Source organism: Symphalangus syndactylus, chromosome 4 (assembly GCF_028878055.3).
Source record: "Symphalangus syndactylus isolate Jambi chromosome 4, NHGRI_mSymSyn1-v2.1_pri, whole genome shotgun sequence".
In the NCBI taxonomy this organism is placed as follows: domain Eukaryota; kingdom Metazoa; phylum Chordata; class Mammalia; order Primates; family Hylobatidae; genus Symphalangus; species Symphalangus syndactylus.
Window position 1 is genome coordinate 80,024,369 of NC_072426.2, and position 23,755 is coordinate 80,048,123.

Here is a 23,755-nt window from a genome sequence, read left to right on the forward strand (position 1 = left end):
CTTATATGAGGTCCCTGCAGTCGTCAAATTCGTAGAGACAGTAGAATGGAGGATTCCACGAACTGGGAGAGGAGAGGAGGGGGAGTAATTGTCTCATGGGTACAGAATTTCAGTTTTACAGGATAAAAAGAGTGCTGTGGAAGGATGGTTTGCACGGCAGTGTGAACACAATGCCACTGAATTGTACACTTAAAAATTTTAAGATGATAAAGTTCATGTGTATTTTACCACAATTTAAAATAACTTTTTAAAACTAGAATCTCTCTTTATATATACCTCCAAATTTGTTATTTACGGTAGAGCCTCCCTTGATCTGTGTTTTTTTCCTAAAAGCAAAGTTAGATTATAGTCCCAGGCAAAAGCAGCCTCCAGCTGGGACAGAGCCCAGGACCCAGGTCTGTGCAGCATGCTGCAGGTGGTCCTACCCGAGCGAGTCTGGCTGGCAGCTCTGGTGCCCAGGGCTCCTCAGGCACCGACAGATCATTTCCTGAGCTGAAAAGGAGTGGTTTTGTCCACAGCCTCAGGCTTGTTTGCTCAGCACAGTGGATGGCCCCACAAGGCTGCTGGTGTACTAGTGGGCACTGCACGTGTGCACAGGGCGCATCAACACAGCTCTGTCCTGCCACTGACAGCCTGCCCGTGGCTCCAGTGCCCGTGAGACCATGTCACAGTATCTCCCCGTCCCCTTACCCCCTTTCCCTTCCCAAATTCTGACCATTTCCCAAATGTGCTCAGCCCTTTCACACTCCTGTTTATGAAACCATTGTACTGGCTCGTTGATTCATTGATTCATTCATTGGTTCATGAATTTATTCATTCAGCTCACAGAAAGTGAGTTGGCAGATGTGGCAGGAAGGTGGGCACCCTGTAAGAGTGAGGAGGAAGTGATTTGGAGGGCAGAGGGGGCCCTGGGAGCCCTGATGAGAAGCTATGTTTTATTCTGCAAGCAGCGGACAGTTAACACAGGGCTCCACAGAGGGTGCCATGATTCAGTGGACCCTGGCTCCTCTGTGCGAGATTGCCTGTCCTGCCCAGCGTGTGGTCCAGGGTTGGACGGGGGTGGCAGTGGGGACTCGGGAGGTGGGGTGAGGAGTGAAAGAGAAAGGGATCTGGGGACTGAGGTGTGTGACCTGAGCAGTGAGGTGGGGCCATGCCATGACGAGATGGGGAAGAGTTGGGGACAGTTTGGGGTGAGGAGGGGCCAAACTGAGACAAAAGAGTGGAGGGAGCAAGGCATGGAGATGCCCAGGCTGCTGATCAGCATGCTGCACACCAGCATAGAGATGGGATTAACAGCCCAGGGCCTGGATATGGCTGGCGAGTGAGCCGCTGCCACCATCTGGAGGACAGGGTGCAGAGGAGGAAACCAGCCGAGGGGGTGAGCAGCCTCGGTAGCATCCCAGCGATGCTGGACAGCACCAAAGACAGAGGAGGTCCTGGGAGCAGCTGAGAGAAAGTGGGTTACCCAGGAGGGGCCAGCTTGAGCATGGGCCCTCAGCAGCAGCACTGAGGCTGAAAGAAGGGAGCCAGACCTTATGTAGAGTGGAGGAAAATAGCTGTCCACATGGAATTCTCCACCCAGCAAAAATGGGCCTTCCATGAATGACGTCAAAAAATGAGGCAAGAAGAAGGCCAGGCGCAGGCTCCTCCTGTGGGGGGTGGGACACAGTGGCAGGTGGGGAGGCGGGAGGAGCAGCAGTGTGGCCAAGCATCCAGTTCAGCAGGGCCACGGGCTCCTGGGTGTTTGTTCAGCATAAATGTTCTGTGAAATGTATTCGTTGTACATGTCAAATATTTGACTATAGTAAGAGAAAACATGAGTGGGAAGTGGGAGGGAAGTGGTGGGGGGTGGGGGTGGGGTAACAGGTCACATCCTGAGAGGATAACAGTGTTCAGCATGGGGCTGGAGGGACCACCATAGGGACAGCTGGCCTGGGGAGGCGGGGACCGCCTCTTTCCACCCCCAGCCCCCAGGGAGGAGCCCTGGGGCCTGTTTCCCATTCCCAGGAAGATGATTGCATTAGGAAATCGTCTCTTAAGGAGATTCTGCTGGGCCATAATAAAGCTGTCATCTGCATCGTCTGCCACCCATCAAGGGCAGGCGTGGGGCTGGTGTTGCATAAGGGGTTCTGCAGGAAGGGCCTGCTCTACATACATGCCCTGTGCTGCTTCTAATTCATGCAGTTTTTGGATCATATCGTTGTTATTGTTTTCTTTTTTGGAAGTCCCAAATTAAATTTCGGCTCTTGTGCTGCCATCCTAGGGAAGTTTTTCATCGTCTGGAGCTCCATTTGTGTTTCTGTGGCAGGGTCACCATGCCATGGCAAGGGTGACCTCACAGTGCCCCATCAGAGCTGCCGGGTGGTTAGCAGTGGGGGGGTGGGAGACCAAGGGCCATAGCCAGGAGCCTGTGGAGAGCTGGTGAGCCCCCGCCTCCACAGACAGGGCCAGGCCATGCTTAGTATGTGTGCACCGAGGGCACGGGAAAATGTGTGTGCTTGTGTGTGAAAGCGGGTGTATACCAATATGAGCGAATACATGTGCTTGTTAGAGCCATATTGGCAGTGTGATAATGTGTGAGCATATGGGAGAACAAGTGTGTAACAGTGTATGCCCCCATGGTGTGTAATGGTACGCATCTGAGAGAATGAGTTTGTGTGAGAGAAGAAATGCATGTGTGCAATGTGTCCGCCTGAGTCTGACCAGGAGACAGCCCCACATGGTCCCTGAGACAGGAGCAGTAACATCAGAGGCACTAAGCTGTGATGAAAGAGGGATGAATGGGGGTGGGGAGAGCTCTGTGGGGCACCCTCGGCTGCAGGTGGGCTCCAGGGAAGGAACCCCTTCCCAGCTGGGGTCAGAGCCTGAGGGAGGAGCTGGATGCTAGGCTGGGGCCGCTGCGAAGGCTCAGGTCTGGCAGGAACTATCCTCAGGGCACGGGAGCTGAGGCTGGGGGCTGCAGGAAGCTGATGGCTAGGCTCAGGAATGGGCTGCATCAGTGCTGAGGGATTGCATGCTTTGGGTATGCGCTAGGGTGGAGCACATAGCACACCCTATCTCGTGGACTGCCCGGGCAGCAGGACCCAGAAAAGGCAGGTGTAACAACCGGAGACAGGAGCAAGCCCTGGCCTGTCCCAGCATCCCTCCAAAGCCCTCCACCAATGAAGCTTGGCCTTGTGCTGCCTGCAAAGTAGCCTGCTCCAGGCCCGCCTGGGCATGAGAACGTGCACACCTGGATGGAGTGTGTGGACTGACAAGGTGTGTGCGTGCGCACATGTGGGACGAGGGGCCTCAGGACTGGTCCCCTCTGCATCCAAAGATGAATAAATTAAACAGCCCAGCCAAGTGTGGAGCATTGGAAACAGTCTTCACTCTGTCAAACACTAGGGCCGACTCTTTCCTGCTGAGGTGGACAGGGTGGGAGCAGATGGGGTCTTGGGTGGGCGTGCTTCCATCTATTTTTCTGTCTCCTGCATGCCCTGTGCATGCACACATATACACACACTCATGACACACACTACACAGGCCTTGAAGGTTCCTGAGGTCTCTCTGAATGTGAGCAGCAACTTGGGTCTTTGGCAAGTGTGCTGTGAGCAAGCAGGACCTTCCCCCACCCCATCCTGCATGGTGCCAGGGCACAGCCAGCCTGAGGAACCAGAACCATGGTGGGGGGGTCATTGAGGGTTGGTGTGGGAATCCTCTTAGTGTCTCAGACAAGTGACACTGCCATTTGCACTGTCGGTGGGTGTGGTGTGTGCCAGGCCACCACCGTGCTGCAGAAGTACAGGGTGGGCTATGCCCTGGCAATGAAAGCTGTTGAAGCAGACACCTGTGTGCTAGGTGTGGGGGAGGATTCTGTCACCATGTGGCATTTGGGCCTTGAAAGCATGGGGTGGGAAAAGCTTCTTAAGTCCTGCTGGTGACCTTCCCATGGTGCCAGGAGTGGCTCTCACCGGAGGTGGGTCTCGACCCACGGGCCTGGCCTTGGTCCACAGGCCAGGCGGCCCTTCTAGGCAGAAAGGCGGCAGCAGGATGGGAAGCCAACCAGCAGGGCCCTGGGCCTCCTGGCAGGCTCAGCCCCTGCTGGCGCCTGACTTCCACCATCACTTTCTTAGCTGTTATTCTAACCCCCAAGACACAAAGCCTCACAGCGTGTCCAGCTGTTTCACTTGGTCGGGCTTCTCGCCACCCAGCCCCACTGTTCTTATCTGTGAAATGGGCAGTGAAGGGATCTGCACCCAATGGCTGAGTCTGCAGTGAGAGCCTCATGATGATACACCCCTGTGCAGAGGTGTATGCCTGGCTGCACCTGCACTAGCCGTTCCTCCTCTCCTTAGCATGCCTCCCCCACTTCAAAGCTGGGGAAACTGAGGCCCAGAGGAGGCCAGTGTTCTGCAGAGTCTGCACAGCCCGGTGGTGCCTGATGCCAGCAGCTCTTTCCCAGCTCTCCCCCGTGGCTGACCCACCACGATTGGCTGCATCATTTGTGGGCCCCTTGTTCTAGAATTATGAAGAATTTCAAGACTGTAGCAAAGAGCATTAAACCAAGCGTGAAACCTCTGAGCAGGGCCCACTGGGACTGCCCAGGCTGCACTCCGCTGAGGCCAGCCCTGCACCCACCTCCTTCGTTCTCCCACCTTGGACCATGTGTTTTTCCATCTAGAAGTGTCTGTGACAAGCGGGAACCTTAAGACAGCTGTGCCCAGCTGCAGAGACCACCTGGGAGGCATTTTAAGTGCATTTAAGTCTGTTTCTGCTCGCAATCATTGCCTGATCCACAAATCCCTTTTGGCAGCAGGAAGACCAATTGGGATTGGGCCCCCCATGATCCTGTAGGGGTGGGCTCTGCCAGATGGGAGCAGGAAGGCCCGTTCTCCCCTGCACATGTGGGCTTTGTGGTGGGGGCTTTGGGAAGCCCAGGCCTGTCCTACCTCTGGTCCCTGGACCACTAAAGGTGCTTGCACATCATGGAGGCCCCAGAGGAGCACCTGTGGGATTCCCAGACTGGATCTGCTCCTGCGACAGATGGGGTGCCAGGGCCCCACCCACTCTTCTGCAGCCTGGGCATCACCAGAGCCACCCCATGGCCACCCAAGGGCAAATGGTTCTTATTGGGAAGACCAGGGCCAGAGGTGTGGGTCCCAGAGAAAACTAGACCCAGCTGAGCTGCATTGCCTTTCCCTGTCTGAGCTCAGTCAACCCCTAACATCACCTCCGGGGTAAGAACATGGACCCCGCCGCCTGTGTGGATAGCCCAGACATAGGACGCCACATGGGATCGGGAGGGGGTTCATCAGGGCCAGGGCATCTGGACCCTCCTCGCCCTGTGAGGCCGCTGTGAGTTACAATCTCTCACCTTCTTTGTCGCCAGAAATGCAGCACCCCCCTCCCACCCTGAGGGCAGTGTCATGGGAGCAGTGTTCCTGATGTGCAGTGAGCACTTCAAGAGAAGCCTTCTGTTCTATTTTCCCACTGTGGGTCTCCAGACGTCTCACCTGTTCTCTTCCAGGCTCCACTTGGCACTTGATTGTTTCCCCCAGATGTGTCCTGGAGGAGCCCAGCGGCCCTGGGGGCATTCTCAACTGCTGCTGCAGGCCCCGCCCTCCGGACCCCTCTGCGACCTCAAGCAGCAACCGTCTGGGTGGGAGCAAACTGATCAAAAAGAGAGATCGATTACATACAAGTGCAGTATTCCTAATGCCTGCTTTGGATGTTGGTATTGTTTGGGCATTCTGGAGTCTATTTGCAGGTTCTTAATGGATTTTAAGCATTTTTTGCCTATTTATCCATCTTTTTAAAACTTCATACTATTTTTTATTGTGGAAAAATATACACAAAAATGATTTACAATGTAACTATTTTTAAGTATACATTTCAGGGACATGCAGTACATTCACATTGTTGTACAGCCATCACCACCACTGTCCCTGAACTTTTCATCTTCCCAAACTTAAACTCTGTCCCTATCAAACACTAACTCCCCATCCTGTCTCCCCCAAGCCCTAGCAATCACCATCCTATGTTCTGTGTCTGTGAATTTGACTACTCTAGGGATCTCACATAAGTGGAATCATGCAGTGTTCATCCTTTTGCAATGGGCTTATTTCACTTAGCATAATGTGCTCAAGGGTTATCAGTGTTATAGCCTGTGTCAGGATTTCCCACACCCCCGCCCGCCACAGGCAGCCAGTCTGATCCATTTTTATTTTTTATTTTTTGAGACAGGTCTTGCTCTGTTGTCCAGGCTGGAGTGCAATGGCACAATCTCAGCTCACTACAACTTCCGCCTCGCGGGTTCAAGCCATTCTCCTGGCTTAGCCTCTCAAGTAGCTGAGATTATAGGCGCCCGCCACCACGCCCAGCTAATTTTTGTATTTTTAGTAGAGACGGGGTTTCACCATGTTGGCTAGGCTGGTCTTTAACTCCCGACCTCAAGTGATCCGCCCACCTAGGCCTCCGAAAGTATTAGGATTACAGGCGTGAGCTACTGTGCCCAGCCAGATTCCCCTCCTTGCTAAGACTGAATATTCCATTGTATGTATAGACCACGTTTTGTTCATCCATTCATCCATTGATGGCCACTGGGGTTGCTTCCACCTTTTGTCTATCGTGAATAGTGCTGTTGTGAACATGGGTGTGTAAATATCTATTTGAGACCTGGCTTTCAATTCTTTTGCGTATGTACCCAGAAGTGGGATTGCTGGATCATGTGGTAATTCAATTTTTAAGTTTTTGGGAACTACCTTCTTGTTTTTCATGATAACTGTATATTATTTTCCATTCTCACCGACAACGTACATGAGTTCCAAAAACTATTTTAAAAGCTTTCCACTGTGGGAAATGTTGGCCACACACAGTCAGCAGCACAGTGCACTGCTCCCCTGCTTGGGCTCACTCGGCCACAGCCGATGCCAGCATCCTGCCTTCTTCGAGGAAGCTACGCCTCTGTCCGCAGCGCCCTCAGTGATTCGTTTTTCAGTTATTTAGGTAAAAATCACATAGATAGGCCGGGCACGGTGGCTCATACCTGTAATCCCAGCACTTTGGGAGGCCGAGGCGGGCGGGTCACCTGAGGTCAAGAGTTCGAGACTGCCCTGGCTAACATGGAGAAACCCCATCTCTACTAAGAAAATACAAAATTATCTGGGCATGGTGGTGCATGCCTGTAATCCTATCTACTGGGGAGGCTGAGGCAGGAGAATCACTTGAACCCAGGAGGTGGAGGTTGTGGTGAGCCAAGATTGCACCATTGCATTCCAGCCTGGGCAACAAGAGCAAAACTCCATCTCAAAAATAAATAAATAAATAAATAAATAAATAAATAAATAAAAATTACATAGATAAGATGCATGGACCTTAGCTGTACAATACTGACAAATGAATATGCCCACGTGATCTGCGCGCCTCTCAGGATATGGGACCTTCACATTCCCCAGAACGTGCCCTGTGACCCTTCCCAATCTGTCCACCTCCCCCACACCCCCTCCCGCCACAGGCAGCCAGTCTGATCCATTGCCTAATATCCGTCCAGAATCGTGCCATGTGCACTCTCCTCTGCCTGGCCTCCTCACCTTGGCATGGTTTGTGTGTGTGACCTATCCAGGTGTTTGCATGTATCCATAGTTCATCCTTTTTCATTGCTTGGCAGCATTCTGTGGCGTGGCTGGACCACGGTCTGCCCATCCATCCACCTGCTGAAGGGCCTCTAGGCTCTTGGCTTCTGTGAATCATCCTTCCAATTTCAACTATGGCATTTGATAGACATATGTTTTCATTTTTCTTGGATGAATGGAGTGGAATTCCAGGGTCATATGGTAGGCGTATGTTTAGATAAAGATTTATGACTTTCCTATAAAGTGCTTTCTTCATTTTTTGGCAACTGTTGCCTGCCCCGCGTGGCTGGCAGTGTCTCCTGCCCTTGAACACTCTGGCTCTGGGTGACTGTTGAGAAATCTGTATGATTCAGGTGCCCTTCCAGCTTGGATGATTGAGAATAGGCCTGTCACTGAGGATACTGCTTCCCCTGTTTCCTTTTCTTTTTCTATTTTAAAGCAGTTCTTTTCTAGCCCATGTGTAACTATACAAATAATTGAGTGTTCATGTTCTCAGGAACAGAGATGAAAAACTCCTGCCAAGATCGGAATTTTAAATTAATGATTTTTTTTTTTGTCCTTGAAGAAGCCTTATCCTCACCATCTCTCACTCACTTCCCTACTTCCCACAGTGGCATTGGGCCTCTACTTCTCAAGGGATGCTTACTGGGAGAAGCTGTATGTGGACCAGCCGGCTGGCACGCCCTTGCTGTACGTCCATGCCCTGCGGGACGCCCCTGAGGAGGTGCCCAGCTTCCGCCTGGGCCAGCATCTCTACGGCACGTACCGCACACGGCTGCATGAGAACAACTGGATCTGCATCCAGGAGGACACCGGCCTCCTCTACCTTAACCAGAGCCTGGACCACAGCTCCTGGGAGAAGCTCAGTGTCCGCAGTAAGGGAGCCGCCCCAACACCCGCCCCGTGTCCCACCCCACCCCTTCCTCAAGCCGCCCTCATCACAGCCGCTGACACTGAGGCTCAGGGTGGCTTCCCCACCACCCCTGGTGTGGAAGGCGTCAGGGGTTAGGTGAGGCTGGCCTGCCTCTGTGTCCAGCCTGGAGAGAAGCCAGGACAAGCTTCAGGGCTGCGTGAGGCTGTAGGAGTTTGGAGACACACAGGAATCATCCGGGTACACTCTTCTGCCGGACTCCAATCCCTCTTCCAGTGGGGCTAAAAAGGATTAGGAGGTTTCAAGAGAGGGAGTAAGCGGGGCTGGAAAAATCCCAAGGTTTTGATTTAGCAAATGACCTGCAACTCTCTGGAGAAGGGGCAGTTCCCAAGGAAAGCCTGACTTCTTATCGGCAGCTGGCTGCCCTTGTACCCGGCAGGGACTTGGGCCTGTCCCATGTGTCCAGGGAGGAAAGAGGAGCAGTCAGAGCCGGAGTCACAGCCACATGTGACATTGGTAATGGGAGGGGTGGGGGGGAAGCAGAGGCCCTGTGACAGGAAACGGTGATGCTGCACCTGGTAGCTCCCGTCCCTAGCACCCCTCCAGGGCCACGGCTCGTGCAGCCCTCACAACCACCGTGAGCCCTGTCTGCTGGTGAGAGGCAAGCCTCAGACTGTGAATGCAAAGCAGGCATCCCGGCCCTACCCAGGCAGAGTGACTGGCCTATCTGCCAGGGACAGCCAGGGTGCAGGGGAGGGAGGGGGCTTGGGTGGGCAGCTCCCTCCGGCGCAGCCCAGGCAGTTCCTGGAGGAGGCAGCATCTGAGGTGGGTCGTGGTTCTACGCAGTTAGTTGCTGCCCTCTTCATCCTGAGCCTCCAGGGTGGAGCTTGAGGAATGGGAGTCCCTGGGTGGGGGCCAGCGTGGAATTTGCCCTGGGCCTGCATTTCTTAGGAGGCCTAAGCCCTCCAAGGTGGGGAGAGGCTTCATGCACAGCCAGTTCCTGTCGAGGAAGAAACCACAGGGTAATTTAACAGGGAAAGTTTGTGTAAAGAATTAATTACAACAGGGGATTGGAGCAATGAGGGACAGGCTAGTAAAAAGCAAAGAGAATGCCAGAGAATATGGGAAGAGCAGCTCTGAGGAGCAGCTGCCCACCTAGGGCTGAGATGGAGGCTGGGAAAGCCCTTGCAGCCCAGCTGAAATGGCTATGGCACATTGGTGATGGAACTTGCCGGAAATGCCCCCTCTAGGCATTGGGGAAGTATGTCTGCGGCCATTCCAAACCTCCTGAGGAGGGTGTGGCAGGCAGGGGTGCTGGTCACCCCTTACTGGAGAAGTTGCCACCATCAGAGTTGGGGAGCCTTAGACCCAGTGCTCAGCACACCTCCCTGAGGAAGGGGCCTCTAAGCCAAGAACTGAATGATGAGAGCTAGGCCTGTGAGACACTGGTGCTCTGGGCCGCAGGGCTGTGCAGCAGAGGTAAGGAGGTGGCAGGCGGAGCTGGAACACCAGTCTGAGCTTTGTGGACCTTGGTGGGGACCAGGGTTTACACCAGCCCTGGAGCTCCTGCCTCCTCCCCATTCCCAACTGCCTGGCAGGTGTGGCTGATGCCCCCCACAGACCTGACTTCTCTCTGCAGACCGCGGCTTTCCCCTGCTCACCGTCTACCTCAAGGTCTTCCTGTCACCCACATCCCTTGGTGAGGGCGAGTGCCAGTGGCCAGGCTGTGCCCGCGTGTACTTCTCCTTCTTCAACACCTCCTTTCCAGCCTGCAGCTCCCTCAAGCCCCGGGAGCTCTGCTTCCCAGAGACAAGGCCCTCCTTCCGCATTCGAGAGAACAGACCCCCAGGCATCTTCCACCAGTTCCGCCTGCTGCCTGTGCAGTTCTTGTGCCCCAACATCAGCGTGGCCTACAGGCTCCTGGAGGGTGAGTGCCGACCTTGTGGGGCCGCCCCGCAGTGCCTGCTACTGCTGGGCTTGCTCTGCGAGCCCTTGACACAAACCATCTGGTTTATTCTTCACCTCCGTGCCATCAGTTCATTCAATATTCCAGAAGTACCTCTTGCACACCTGCCAGGGGCCAGGTACAGTTCTAGGAGCTAAGGATATAACAATGAACACAACAGGTTGGAATCTTGCCTGCCTGCAGCTTTCATTCTGGTGGGGCAGACAGAGCGTCTGAGCATGCCAAGGAAATTGTGTGGCTTCTGGAAGGAGCTAGCTGGGGAGGAAACTGGGAAGAGGGAAATGCTGAGGAGGAAGGGAACAGACGAGGAGACCTCCATTCCTCCATCATAAATTGGGTGATCAGGGTGGGGGCTAGCAGAGCAAAGGTGGGAGGGTGCCGGGTAGGCAGGCCTAGCCCCTTGGAGGGCACCACAGTGTGACCCTCGTGTGCCTGGAGTGCACTGAGCGACAGGGAAGAGCTGAGGCTGATGGGGCAGAATAGTTCCTGGGGCAGGGGGCAGGTCTGGGAGCGGCTTGCAGGGCTTTCTCCAGAGGAACATGGGGAGCTACGGAAGACTTTGGAGGGAGGGAGTGCTGGCAGGACCTGACTTAGTTTTAAAAGGATTAGTCAGACTACTGTGTTAGGAATGGTTTGGGGTGGGAAGGTTCAGGGGTGAAGCTGGGAGACAATCAGAAGGCTACAGGAGAAACCTCTGAACAGGAGGATGTGGGCCGTGATGCCGGGATACAGGTGGAAGCCGAGGCATGGCGAGAAGCAGACAGCTGCAGCCAGTCGGGGCGGGATGAGCTGGATCCCAGTGGAGAGGAGAGAAGGCAGCTGACCAGGTGCAGGGAGGCCCCATTTGATCATCTGAAAGTCAGGAAGTGGGGCTCAACCAGGTCACAGAGGCTGCACCGCTGGCAAGTGTGTCCTAAATTCACACTAACTTTATCACAAACATGGCAAGAATATTAAAATCTCAGTAAAGGAAGAAAAGCCATCACTCATGCTTCCCCAGATTCCTTTCATTCTCTGGGGCAGGGATAGATGTCTTTGAACCAGATGGTTGATGGAGCACTTGGTTTTTTGCATGCTGCCCTTTTTCACTAAAAATTACGTAATTAAATTTAGTTTAGTGGGAGGTTTTTTGTAATCACACTCAACAGAGGAAAGCATTATATGATAAGCATTTCCCACATACGTAATTCATGCGCAAGGCATGGTTCTGCCTGGGAGGCTTGTGGAGTTGCCCCTGCCTCCTTGGGGTGGGTTGTGGGGTCTTCAGCGGTGACCTTCCGCCTTCAGCATGCCCCCTTTTCTGGATTATTTCTGGAGGACGGATCCGAGGTCAGGCTCGTTGAAGAGTGTGTTGAGGTTCCTGGCCCTGCTTCAGGGGCGATGTAGTCTAGCGCGAGCTGCCGTGCAGGGCACGGAGCATGCGCTTTTGTCTCGACATCCGCCCTTCAGAGGATGACCAGCCTGGCGACGCACTGGACAAGGAGGTGTAGAGTGGAGATGCACACTAGGCGGTCGGAAATCATTATGCGTTAATGTCACATCATACCCCAGATGTCCACTGTGTTTGTTTTCAAGTGGTAGAATCGTGGCTTTATTTCTCACGTTCTCTAAAATGAACACATATTGCTTCCATAATTGAAAAAAAAAACAAACATTTTTTAAAAAGCAGCCAAGGTCACCAATATGGTGAAACCCGTCCCTACTAAAAATACAAAAATTAGCCAGGCATGGTGGCGGACGCCTCTAGTCCCAGCTGCTCTGGAGGCTGAGGCAGGAGAATCGCCTGAACCCGGGAGTTGGAGGTTGCAGTGAGCCAAGATCGCGCCGCTGCACTCCAGCCTGGGCAACACAGCAAGACTCCATCAAAAAAAAAAAAAAAAAAAAGCAGCCAAGGCCAGTAGCTGGCTCTCTAGGGCTGCAGTGCAGCTTGGGCTGAGCCAAAGCTACCCTTCCCCACACAAGGCCACTCCTGATCAAGGCCAGGTGGGCGGAGGGGTGTCCCAGTCCCTACTGGTTGATCAGGGTGCCTGGTCCCGGCTCTTCCCCACCAGCAGGAGTGAGGACGCAGCTGCAGCAGGACGTAAGCACAGTCATCGCTGGAGCGGAGGAAGGGAGGCCTGGGGCCACAGCGGTGTGCGCCCCGCTCTGACCGCAGAGCCCCCTTCCCGAGGAAGGCGGCTGGCCCAGTCCTGGCTGGCGATCACGCGGGGCCCCTGTCTGTTTGGTGCGCAGGTGAGGGTCTGCCCTTCCGCTGCGCCCCGGACAGCTTGGAGGTGAGCACGCGCTGGGCCCTGGACCGCGAGCAGCGGGAGAAGTACGAGCTGGTGGCCGTGTGCACCGTGCACGCCGGCGCGCGCGAGGAGGTGGTGATGGTGCCCTTCCCGGTGACCGTGTATGACGAGGACGACTCGGCGCCCACCTTCCCAGCGGGCGTCGACACCGCCAGCGCCGTGGTGGAGTTCAAGCGGAAGGAGGTGCTTGTCCGCGCGTGCTGTGGTCTACCCAGTGTCTGTCTCCGGCCGCAGTTCGTTTCTCGGTCGGTTTAGTGTCCGTGTAGCCACCCAACCGTGTGGCCGACCATTCACGCTTTCATTTGTCCTTCGTCTCCGTCGGCTCCGTCTGTCCTAGGGAGAGGGGAAGGGGGAGTCCTGCCAGCACCCAGCGGGGCCTTGCCTCGGGAGGCTGAGACCTCTGGGTGCCCAGTCTGGGACTGACCAGGACGAGGCCCGAGGGCTCGCGTCTGGGGCACACTTGTGCCGCTGCAAGCGGGCGCGTCGCGCTGCCCGGGCGGGGAGCATCTGCCGGGAGGGCACTCCCTCCCACCAGCAGTTGGCCCCCAGCGGGAGGGTCCTTGAGTGACCAGGAGCAGTGCCGGGGATTGGAGAGGGCTGGGAAGGCGGATCACCGCCCGCCCCGACCTTCTCCGGCTCGCGCTGGTGGAACGCGACTGCCACCTGCTGGGCCTCAGGCCTTCCTGCAGCCGGCCCACCCCGCAGGGGCCGTGGGAGAGCAGGCGTGGGGACTGAGGTAGTGCGTTGCCTTGTCCTGCTTCTCTGGGCACACCACGTGCAGATTTGGCAGGGAAAGGAGGTCTGGCCGAAAGCACACCTTGTGAGTGAAGGCTGTGTGGGCCTCCCTGGGCCGTCTTGGGGTGACAGCAGAGGCCTGGTGGGCAGAGCCATCCCAGGTGCCCAGCGGCTTTCCTCACAACCCCCTCCAGCCTGGGGTAGGAGGATGCTTGGAGCAGAGCGCTCTGATGTACACCTGGACTCGGATCTCGGCTCTGCAGTCTGTTCCTGTGTGACCTTGACCTGACCTTCACTCTGTGGGGCCCAGCTTCCTCAGGGGAGAGTGGAGGTGCTCATCCTGCTCTCTGGGGACCTGGATGGGACCTGCCAGCAGGGTGCCTGGGCATCGGCTGTGATTCTCCTTATAAGAGGTCTGCATTGCACCTGTTACACAGGCGAGGCTCAGTGGCTCAGGAAAGGTGACTGGGCCAGGCTGGCCAGTGACCCCGTGGGAACTTGAACCCAGGTCAGACTGTCCCCAGACCTGGCTCTGACAACACACACCTGGTCCACCTATGGGCTGTGCGGGATGTGCAGCATCCTGAGGTCTCTGGTTTTGGGGGGTCTGAGGGGCCCCTCTCGCCTGCACTGACCAACGCCTTCTGCATCCTGCAGGACACCGTGGTGGCCACGCTGCGTGTCTTCGATGCAGACGTGGTACCTGCATCAGGGGAGCTGGTGAGACGGTACACAAGCACGCTGCTCCCTGGGGACACCTGGGCCCAGCAGACCTTCCGGGTGGAGCACTGGCCCAACGAGACCTCGGTCCAGGCCAACGGCAGCTTCGTGCGGGCGACCGTACATGACTATAGTAAGAGGGGCTGGTGGCATGGCCTGGCTAGGCCCCCAGGAAATGAGGTGCTCGCTCTTCATGGGCAAGCAGCACCCTACACACATGCACACCTGGCATGGCCCTCTGTGGCCCAAGCCACTTCCCCTCCACCCTCTGCCCAGCACTTCCTGTGTCTCTGCCAGGCCTGCCCTCCAGCCACCAGCAGGGCTTTCACCATGGGTCCTCTCTCCCTGAGCTGCTCCACGGCCGACCCTGGCAGGGCCCCACCACACCCCCTTCCTGACCTCACCAGGGCTCACCACCGACTGCAAACACACATGTCACCTGTGGCTTTCCTCCAGCCCCTGGCACTCCATCATTGCCCCTGAGGCATCCCAAATGCTTATGGATTGTTGCTCCAGCCTCAGCAGCTCTCTGCTAAACAGGCTGGTGTACAGAAGCAGCCCCGAGCCAGGTCAGGGCTTCTGAGCCCATTGTCCTGCCTGACTGCTGACATGCCACCATGCTCACCTGCTTTCAGGGGACCTTTCAGCAGCTGCCTTGCTTCCTGCCTCCCTCTCCCACCTCCTGCTGATTTCTCCTGGGATCGCCTTCCAAATAAACCACCTGCATTTGGGGTCTGTGTCTGGTGGAACCCCAGGCCATGGGTCCTTCGCCCCTTTCTGCCTGGCCTGGTCCTATTCATTCCTCAGTCCTCCCCACCTCACCAAGCCTATGGAGGCCCCACCTGTCAGAGGGGAGACAGCCTTCTTGCCCTGGCACTGAATACCCTGTGTGCCAGAGTGCCCCTCCCATCATTGTTTCCACCACATGAGAACCACAGCGGCAGCACGCGGCAGGTACAGGGACGGCATGACTTCCAGGGCTTGGCCTGCGGGGTCATTGGGTCTGCTGAAGGTTCCTGCAGTGGAGGGGAGTTCTGCCATGCTCTGGGGGAGCTGTCTGGAGGGCTCTAGTGTGTTCTTCCCAGGGCCTTGGTAATGTAGACCTTTAACCCCCCATGTCTCACACACACACACACACACACACACACACACACCTGTTACCCAAAAAACGAAACTCTGTAAAACATTTTAAAGAGGTTTATTTTGAGCCAAGATGAGTGACCACAGCCTGGAGAAAACACAAACCCAAGAAGCCTTGAGTAAGTGGTCCCCAGGTCCAAGGTGGTGGAGTTACAGTTTGCTTTTATACATTTTAGGGAGACAGGAGTTACAAGCAAGGACATAAATCAACACATGGAAGGTATACATTGGTTTGGCCCCAAAATGCAGGGTATCTTAAAGCAGGGGCTTACAGGTTAGAGGTAGATGCAGAGATTCTTTAATTTACAGTTGGTTGAAAGAGTTAAGCTTTGCCTAAAGACTTCAGGTCAGTACAAAGGAATGTTAAGGAAGCCTGCTATGTGTCCCTGATGCTATACAAGGTCAGGATGGAAAGTAAACCGCGTTATACCTGCGTAATTAAAAAAAAAAAAAAGGTTTTTAACAAGATTTTATGGGCCAGGCATAGTGACTCACGCCTGTAATCTCAGCACTTTAGGGAGACCGAGGCAGGTGGATTGTTTGAGTCCAGGAGTTCGAGACCAGCCTGGGCAACGTGGTGAAACCCTGTCTCTACAAAAAAAATATGAAAAATTAGCCTGGCGTGGTGGCACACACCTGGATTCCAGGAACCTGGGAGGCTGAGGTGGGAGGATGGCTGGAGCCTGGGAGGTCAGGGCTGCAATGAGATGCAACAGAGCAAGACTCTGTCTCAAAAAAGAAAACCAATGTTATGGTTTGTAGGGTGTTACTTAACCCTTGCCTGGCATGGCCTTAGGTCCTGTTTATAATTTGGTATCTTACTGCCACAAAGAGTCTGTTCTGCCAGTCTTATGATCTCTGTTTTAATGTTAATGCCTGTCAGTTGTGTCCAAAGTCCAGAAGGAAGAGGGCCTAATAAGGCAAGTCCACCCTGCCTTCCTGTCATGGCCCAGAATTCCGTTTTTAAGGTTTTTCTGGTGTCTCCTTGGCCAAGAGGGGATCTATTCAGTTGGTCTGGGGACTTAAGATTTTAGTTTTAGTTTACAACTCTATACACAAACACCCCATACACACAGGCACAAATACCCTATGCACAGACACCACACACATGCATACTACACACTTACACATACCACACACACGCATACCACAAAAGCATATCATACACACAGACACCCCATACAATGCGTGCACATGCATACACACACAGGCTGCCTCAAATTGAGAAGGGTTCCCTGGACTTTCAGTTCAGCAAATCCCAACATTTGAACATTGGTGCCAACTTAGGACCAGCCCCAGGCCTGTCGCATGGCACTGTACATGTGAAAGTATGTGTTTGCACCAGTGTGTGTGCAGGGCTGTCTGGGAAGACGTGTGCTACACATGAGGAAACAGCCAGAGCAGCTCAGTGGTCATTGTTGTGCCCCTACCTGTAGGGCTGGTTCTCAACCGGAACCTCTCCATCTCGGAGAACCGCACCATGCAGCTGGCCGTGCTAGTCAATGACTCGGACTTCCAGGGCCCAGGAGCGGGCGTCCTCTTGCTCCACTTCAACGTGTCGGTGCTGCCGGTCAGCCTGCACCTGCCCAGTACCTACTCCCTCTCCGTGAGCAGGAGGGCTCGCCGATTTGCCCAGGTGAGCCCATACCTATTGCCTGTCTGGGGAAGATTGAAGGGCCAAGGGACATGGGGGCACAGGGAGGCAGGTGACACTGCCTCTTGGCCCAACCAGCACAGAGTAGACTGGGTGGAGTCCTGAGCCCAGGGCCAGGAGGTATAGCTGGGTGCGCAGAAGAGGCCTGGGAGAGCTCACAGTGAGCAGGGCTGGGGGCTCCTTGGGCCTCTCTTTTTTTCCCCTTTCCATTCTTGGTATCTTTAAAATGTATTTTCAAAAATGCAAGAGCAATGCTGGGTAAATCTACATATGGTGACTTGGAAGAATCTTCCTGGTGGATTGGTGAGAGTGGCTTGCAGAGATGTTGGTCCCACGCGACTCCCTTTGTGCAAAAGCAGATCTTCCCTGACAGGGATCTGCAAGTGTGCAGAGATCACAGTGCTGTCCACAGTGGTGCCCTCAGGGGGAGGCTGGAAACGCTTCCACTTTTTACTTTTTGTAACTAGGTTTGCTAGAAAGCATATATTTATATTTGTCTTTGGAAAATAATGATTAGAAATAGAAGAAATAAAAGTAATAAATATTCATGAAAGAAGATGAGGCATGGGGTGTGATCCCTTCTGCCCATAGGCGGCAGTGTTGCACATCATGGCGTTCTTTCCGGGATGTTTCTCGTAAGCACTTATTAAGTTGACTTGAAACTGCAGCATGCATGTTTTCACATGCCGCTCTCCCTCGCAGAGCAGCCCGTGGCGCCTCCTCTTCAGGGGCCATCTGCCAGTTCTTTCGGGTGGTTCTGTGCCCCCATCAGCTCCTGGCAGCCACCCGTGTCCAGCCCACGAAGGAGCTCACCCTTGGACATATCCAAGCTCCCCGACCACCCCCTTGGCCTTTAATGGGAGAGGGATCAGAGACGGAGGGGCGACAAGGCAGAGGGCCCTGAGGGGTCTCACAGGCGGTGGGGCAAGAGCAGGCATTGCTGAAGTTGGGTCACCTGCCCTCTGTCAGGCTCAGGAGCAACGGGGCCTGAATCCCAGTCCAGCCTCAGCCTCACTGTGGTCTCACCCTTCTCCCCAGTTTATGAAGCTGTGAATTAGGGACAGGAACCCTGGACTATTTTGAGAGTCACGTGAGAATTTGGAAGTGGGCTTTGTAGGGGAAAGTGAGGAGACCCAGGAGGCTGGTTTTTGCTGTGGTCACGTGTGGGCCTGGGAGAGCCCAGCCCTGCTCTGGCCCTCCCCCATCTCACCATCTGTGGAACTTTTGGTTTCAAGCAACTGCAAGAGTTGCCAAGAGGTTGAAAGAATTCAGCTGCCTGACTCCAGGACCTGGCATCCCCAGGAGAGGCCCCTCTTTCCCAGGGGCTCTAGTCAAAGTCCCAGAGCCTGGCATCCCCAGGAGAAGAGGCTCCTCTTTCCCAGAGGCTCCGGTCAAAGTCCCAGGGAGGCCCCCTTGGTCCTGCATGGGCTGGGGCAACCATGCTCCCGAGTCTTGCGGCTGGGGTTCAGTGCTCTGACCAGGGGACACCAGGGCAGGGTGGACCTCTAAACCCTGTGCACTGAGGGAGGAGCGAGGGGTCCCCAGAGCACTGCTGGGGCAGCTGGGAGCAGCCAGGGAGGAGCCTGGGAGACATTCCGGCGGCCTTGGTGTCTGAGTGAGGGAGTAAAGGAGAGTAAAGGGTTGAGTCAGGGCCTGTCTGGGGATTTTCCTGCCACCAAACTGAACCTTCTTGAGGCCCTGGGTTGCCTTGACCTCCGGCTCCCAGGAATAGGGGCAACTCGTAACATGTGGCCTGAGTGGAGCTGGGCAGGGCAGGGCCGGGGCAAGTGGGTGGGTATGCAGGCTCTGAGGGGATGGAGGACAGGATGCTCATGGGGGGCTGCTGTCTCCAGGCCCAGTTGGGGGCGTTCCCGGACTTAGGCTATGTGGGAACCTCTACCCTCAGGCTATTGCAGGCCGGTCCAGCTGCCTGGCTAAGGTGTTCCCCTGTGCCCCCCTAGATCGGGAAAGTCTGTGTGGAAAACTGCCAGGCGTTCAGTGGCATCAATGTCCAGTATGAGCTGCATTCCTCCGGCGCCAACTGCAGCATGCTAGGGGTGGTCACCTCAGCTGAGGACACCTCGGGGATGCTGTTTGTGAATGACACCAAGGCCCTGCGGCGGCCCAAGTGTGCCGAACTTCACTACATGGTGGTGGCCACCGACCAGCAGACCTCCAGGCAGGCCCAGGCCCAGCTGCTTGTAATGGTGGAGGGGTCATGTGAGTGCCTGCTCCAGGGAGGGATGGGTTGGGGGCCTGGGGGCTTCCGGAGCCTGGGCCTCCTACCCTTTGAGAAAAACAGCTGCAAGGCTTAGCTGGGGAGTGGGGAAGGCATGGACCAGCTTCACCCTGAGTGACCCAGCAGTAAATGGTTGCCCCTTCCAGATAACATACAGGACTTTCGTTAAATTTGAATTTGGGGTAAACAACAAGCAATTTTTTGGTATAGGTGTGTTCCATGCAACCTTTGCAGCTTCTCGAAAGACACACCTCCAGGTCCATCCATGCCCTCTTAGGAACATGCTGACACAGCTGCCATTCATGCCATTCATTGTGTATCTGAAATGCAGGTCCCACAGGGCATCCTGGGCGTCGTTGGCCAAATCTGGCTGCCCTCACATCCTTCCTCCCGTACTTACCCCAGCCCAGGTGACCCCTGCTTTGTGACCATGATGTCCTGTACCCTGCCCTGCGCTCTGTGCTCCTGGCACTGTCCATGATGTCCTGTACCCTGCCCTGCGCTCTGTGCTCCTGGCACTGTCTTTGCTGCCCTGGGTCTGTCACTCCGGTCCTCTTGGGCTCCATCCGTGGGGCAACTCAGCTGGTGCTGTTCCCTGTCCTTGGGCACTAGCTGGATGCTGGGCCCAGGCCAGCCCCCTGTGACCCTGCTTGTCTGCCACCTGCAGATGTGGCCGAGGAGGCGGGCTGCCCCCTGTCCTGTGCAGTCAGCAAGAGACGGCCGGAGTGTGAGGAGTGTGGCGGCCTGGGCTCCCCAACAGGCAGGTGTGAGTGGAGGCAAGGAGATGGCAAAGGTAGGCCCTGGAAACGCCTGAGGGAGGCCTGCGGGGGCGACGGCACCGGTGGAAACGGGGTCCTGGGGCCCTGGCAGCCTGGGGTAGCTCTCCCTGCTCCAGGTCTGCTTCTGGCACCTCATCCCCCATGTGGCTCTCGATGCCAGCATAGCGGGCAGCAGTGCAGGGCTGGGGAAGGGGCTTGTGAGTACAGTGAATGGTCCCTAGGCCGGATTCACTCTGGACTTGGGAAGGTCTGAACAAAAGTTGGGATGTGCTGGGGACAGAATGGCCTTTTCTGGGAGGTCCTCGTCCAGGGGATGTGGTGTGGGCAGGGGACTCATTGTCTGCATCAGCCAGAGGCCAGCCTGGGTATGCCCACCACCATGAGGGGCCCTCACCATGCAGCCCTGAAAGGGTCCCGGCCTCTTTGCTGTAAGGGCCACCTGTGTGAGGAACCCCCCATACCTCCTCTCCCATAAGCCATGGCTCCCCAGGATGCTTCCACTGGCAAGGCTCTGTATGTGGTGTTTCCCTACTCAGGCCTCCGATTGCTCCTCCCTAGAGGGGCAGGATCTGCTTAGGAGGTGGTGGGGGTGTGTAGCGGGGCCCCCACATGGGTGACAGCCTGCTGTGTGTCCTGTGCAGGGATCACCAGGAACTTCTCCACCTGCTCTCCCAGCACCAAGACCTGCCCCGATGGCCACTGCGATGTTGTGGAGACCCAAGACATCAACATTTGCCCTCAGGACTGCCTCCGTAAGCAGGGTTTAATCAGGGCATGGGAACAGGTAGGAGACAGTAGGGGAAACCTGGATCCCACAGGCACTTCAGCCAGAGTTGCCAGGGCTGTCAGTTTTATGCATCAAGCTGAGCCTCCTGTGCATTTCAGCGTCCCCTAGCCATGGGGAGGGAGGGAGCAGGTGCGGTCAGGGACAGGGGGAAGGCAGGGACCCACAGACTGTCCAGGCCCCTGCTGAGGTCCCAGAAGTCGGCACACACAGATTTCAGAAGCGGAGAATGGTCAGTAGGGACACTGACAGGGAAAGTGCGGCCCTGAGCCAGACGAGGGACACTGCAATGTGCGGGTCAGGCCACCAGGCTCCAGTTTTGGAGGTAGAGTCCTTTGTTCAGATGAAATGTTAGGAGGGGGCCTGGCTTCACCCATGGCTTCAGAAAGGCACTGTGACCGAGCCCTGCCCAGCTGAGCCAAGCTGCTGGGCCCCTGGCCTCCCTGGGCCTGTGCTTGTGACACCAGTTGGGGAGGGGGCTCTTTGGGACACTGCCCTCGAAATATGGGGGCCTGGGGTGGTCAGGTGCCCCAGGAGGCTGAGTGGGCTACGTCTGCCCTCAGGGGGCAGCATTGTCGGGGGGCACGAGCCCGGGGAGCCCCGGGGAATTAAAGCTGGCTATGGCACCTGCAACTGCTTCCCTGAGGAGGAGAAGTGCTTCTGCGAGCCCGAAGACATCCAGGGTGAGTGGGCGGCGGCTGGGACCACCACCACCTCCCAGCCCCATGGAGGTCTCAACAGCACATCTGAGGTCCCAACAAGGGAGGAAATTGCTGGGAGGCAAGTGGGCCCCATGAAACTTCCCTCCCTCCCTCTGGGCCTCTGTTACTCCACCCAGGAGAGGGGCCAGGGCTCCTATAAAGTGTCTTCTGGCCATAAGTTCTATGATGGACAGGCCAGAAAGGCAGTTCTTCCACCAAACAACTTGTCAGCCTGACAAGTCACTGTCCCTGTGACCATGCAGCTGGGACCCACCCAGGAACACATTTCAAGGTCAGCAGGTATGGTGGGTGGCACAGCCACACCGACTACACTCAGGGGTGCTGTTCTGCCTGAGCACAGGGACACGTTTCTGTCATTGAGTTTTCCGGTGTTATATAGCCCTACGTCCCCAGCCGCTTAGCATTTTCATAAAGAAAATGCCAAAGACATTTGGAACAGAGGAAAATTTTGACCTCCCCTGCCAGCCCTCCAGTGCCAGCTGGTGTGGTGAGCATAGCCTCTGCTGTGTGACCTTGGCAGGCTGCTCAGCTTCTCTGAGCCTCTGTCTCCATCTGTAAGAGGGCAATAGTGTTCTAGTAGGGGGCAGTAAATGGCAGTACCCATGCCCGATGGGGTGTTCTCAGGCCTTCCCACACCTCCACGGCCACTTCCCCGCTGGCGCGGACACGGGGGGCTAGAGAGCCATGAGGCAGAGCATGCGCGGCCTATACCCAGTGGTGCCAAGCCTCTGGCGGTGCCGAGCCTCACATCGCCCCCACCCACAGATCCACTGTGCGACGAGCTGTGCCGCACGGTGATTGCGGCCGCCGTCCTCTTCTCCTTCATCGTCTCAGTGCTGCTATCTGCCTTCTGCATCCACCGCTACCACAAGTTTGCCCACAAGCCACCCATCCCCTCAGCTGAGATGACCTTCCGGAGGCCCGCCCAGGCCTTCCCAGTCAGCTACTCCTCTTCCGGCGCCCGCCGGCCCTCGCTCGACTCCATGGAGAACCAGGTCTCCGTGGATGCCTTCAAGATCCCGGTGAGGGTCCCCGCGGGGCAGGGAAGATCCCCTGCCCTCCCCAGCTGCCTTCCAGGGAGGGAGGCCAGCAGGGGAGATGGAGGCCATCCCGTGAGGAGCTGCCAACGCTGGGCAGACGAGGCCCGTGTTCTGCCCCCATTTCCGTAGGGCGCTGTGTGGGGACAGTCTGTGGGGTGGGACTATGATGAGGTGCTGTTCCCATCCAGGTGAGAGGCAGTGGTCAGGGTCGCAGCATCAGGCAGGGGAGCAGCAGTGTGGATGGAGGGGCACTGAAGTCAGAGGGGGGTGCCTCTCTGGGGAGCCTGACCTGCAGGTCTGCATGTGCTACTCAGAGCCTCCAGGCTGTACCGAGTATCCTGGAGCCTCCTTGTCCCGGCCAGGCCTGCTGTGTGGTGCCTCTGCCCTCTTCTGGTGGTGGCCTGCCCCTTCAGTGTCCCTACTAGCACTGTCCAGGGCACTGGAAGCTAAGCCCAGTTCTGGGAGGCACAGAGGCTCAGAGCCAAGGGTGTGAGTGAACGGTGAGCCACGCAGCTTATGGTGGCGTGAATAGCTCCTCGGCAGGAGCCTCCAGGGAGGAAGCTAAGCACCCAGTGGCCACAGGGCCCTGGCACTTCCCATCTCAGGCTGGGAGGTGGCCTGGGATTCCTGGGAGGGGCCACATCCCACAGTGCAGCTCAGCCTGAGGCCTCGTCTCTGGAGCCTCCATTCAGGCAACACCCAGCCCTCGGTAAGGGTGTGGGCCAAGGAAGCCTTCCCAGATGTGGCCACTGCTGCTTCCCCACCAGCTTTCCTAGTTGGTGGTCCCCATCCTGGCCTGGCTGCAGCTTAGCCTCATGGCAGGGCTCTAGGATGAGCCACGAGAGTCCTTCATAAACCCAGCAGGTTTGTGTGAGGCTGCCCAGGGAGGCCACACTGGCCTGGGCTGCTGCTGGCAGAGACTACCACCCTAACCCCAGTCAGCTCCAGAGTCACACTCATCAGCACCAGGTCTTGGACCCATGACTCAACCTCAATATTTGAGAGGATCAGGTTGATGTCGCCCTCATGTGCTTACTGCAGTCTCTGGAGTTTCCAGTGCCAGCTGTGGGGGTGACAGCGCAGGGAAGCCATGGCAATGTCAACACTGACCTTGACTGTGGGTTCCCAGGGAACGTGGGGCCAGACCAGGACAGCCCAGGAGCAGGAGACCTGGGGTGATGGATGCCCAGAGCTGGCACAT

General features: G+C 56.2%; 1 protein-coding gene across 15 annotated transcripts in view; it reads left to right on the forward strand.

Moving 5' to 3' along the window:
- Positions 1–23,755, forward strand: part of RET (ret proto-oncogene) — a 53,375-nt gene that overhangs the window by 15,201 nt on the left and 14,419 nt on the right. For 3 of the 15 annotated variants that reach the window (XM_055275219.2, XM_055275216.2, XM_055275218.2), the window contains exons 2-11: positions 8,225–8,488; positions 10,124–10,411; positions 12,683–12,924; positions 14,134–14,329; positions 16,773–16,972; positions 18,952–19,210; positions 19,897–20,022; positions 20,650–20,760; positions 21,356–21,475; positions 22,280–22,536. In XM_055275219.2, coding sequence (XP_055131194.1) covers positions 8,225–8,488; positions 10,124–10,411; positions 12,683–12,924; positions 14,134–14,329; positions 16,773–16,972; positions 18,952–19,210; positions 19,897–20,022; positions 20,650–20,760; positions 21,356–21,475; positions 22,280–22,536 — 2,063 coding nt within the window. The remainder of the gene's footprint in view (positions 1–8,224; positions 8,489–10,123; positions 10,412–12,682; positions 12,925–14,133; positions 14,330–16,772; positions 16,973–18,951; positions 19,211–19,896; positions 20,023–20,649; positions 20,761–21,355; positions 21,476–22,279; positions 22,537–23,755) is intronic. The other 12 variants (XM_055275227.2, XM_055275225.2, XM_055275226.2 and 9 more) reach the window with 9 other exon arrangements.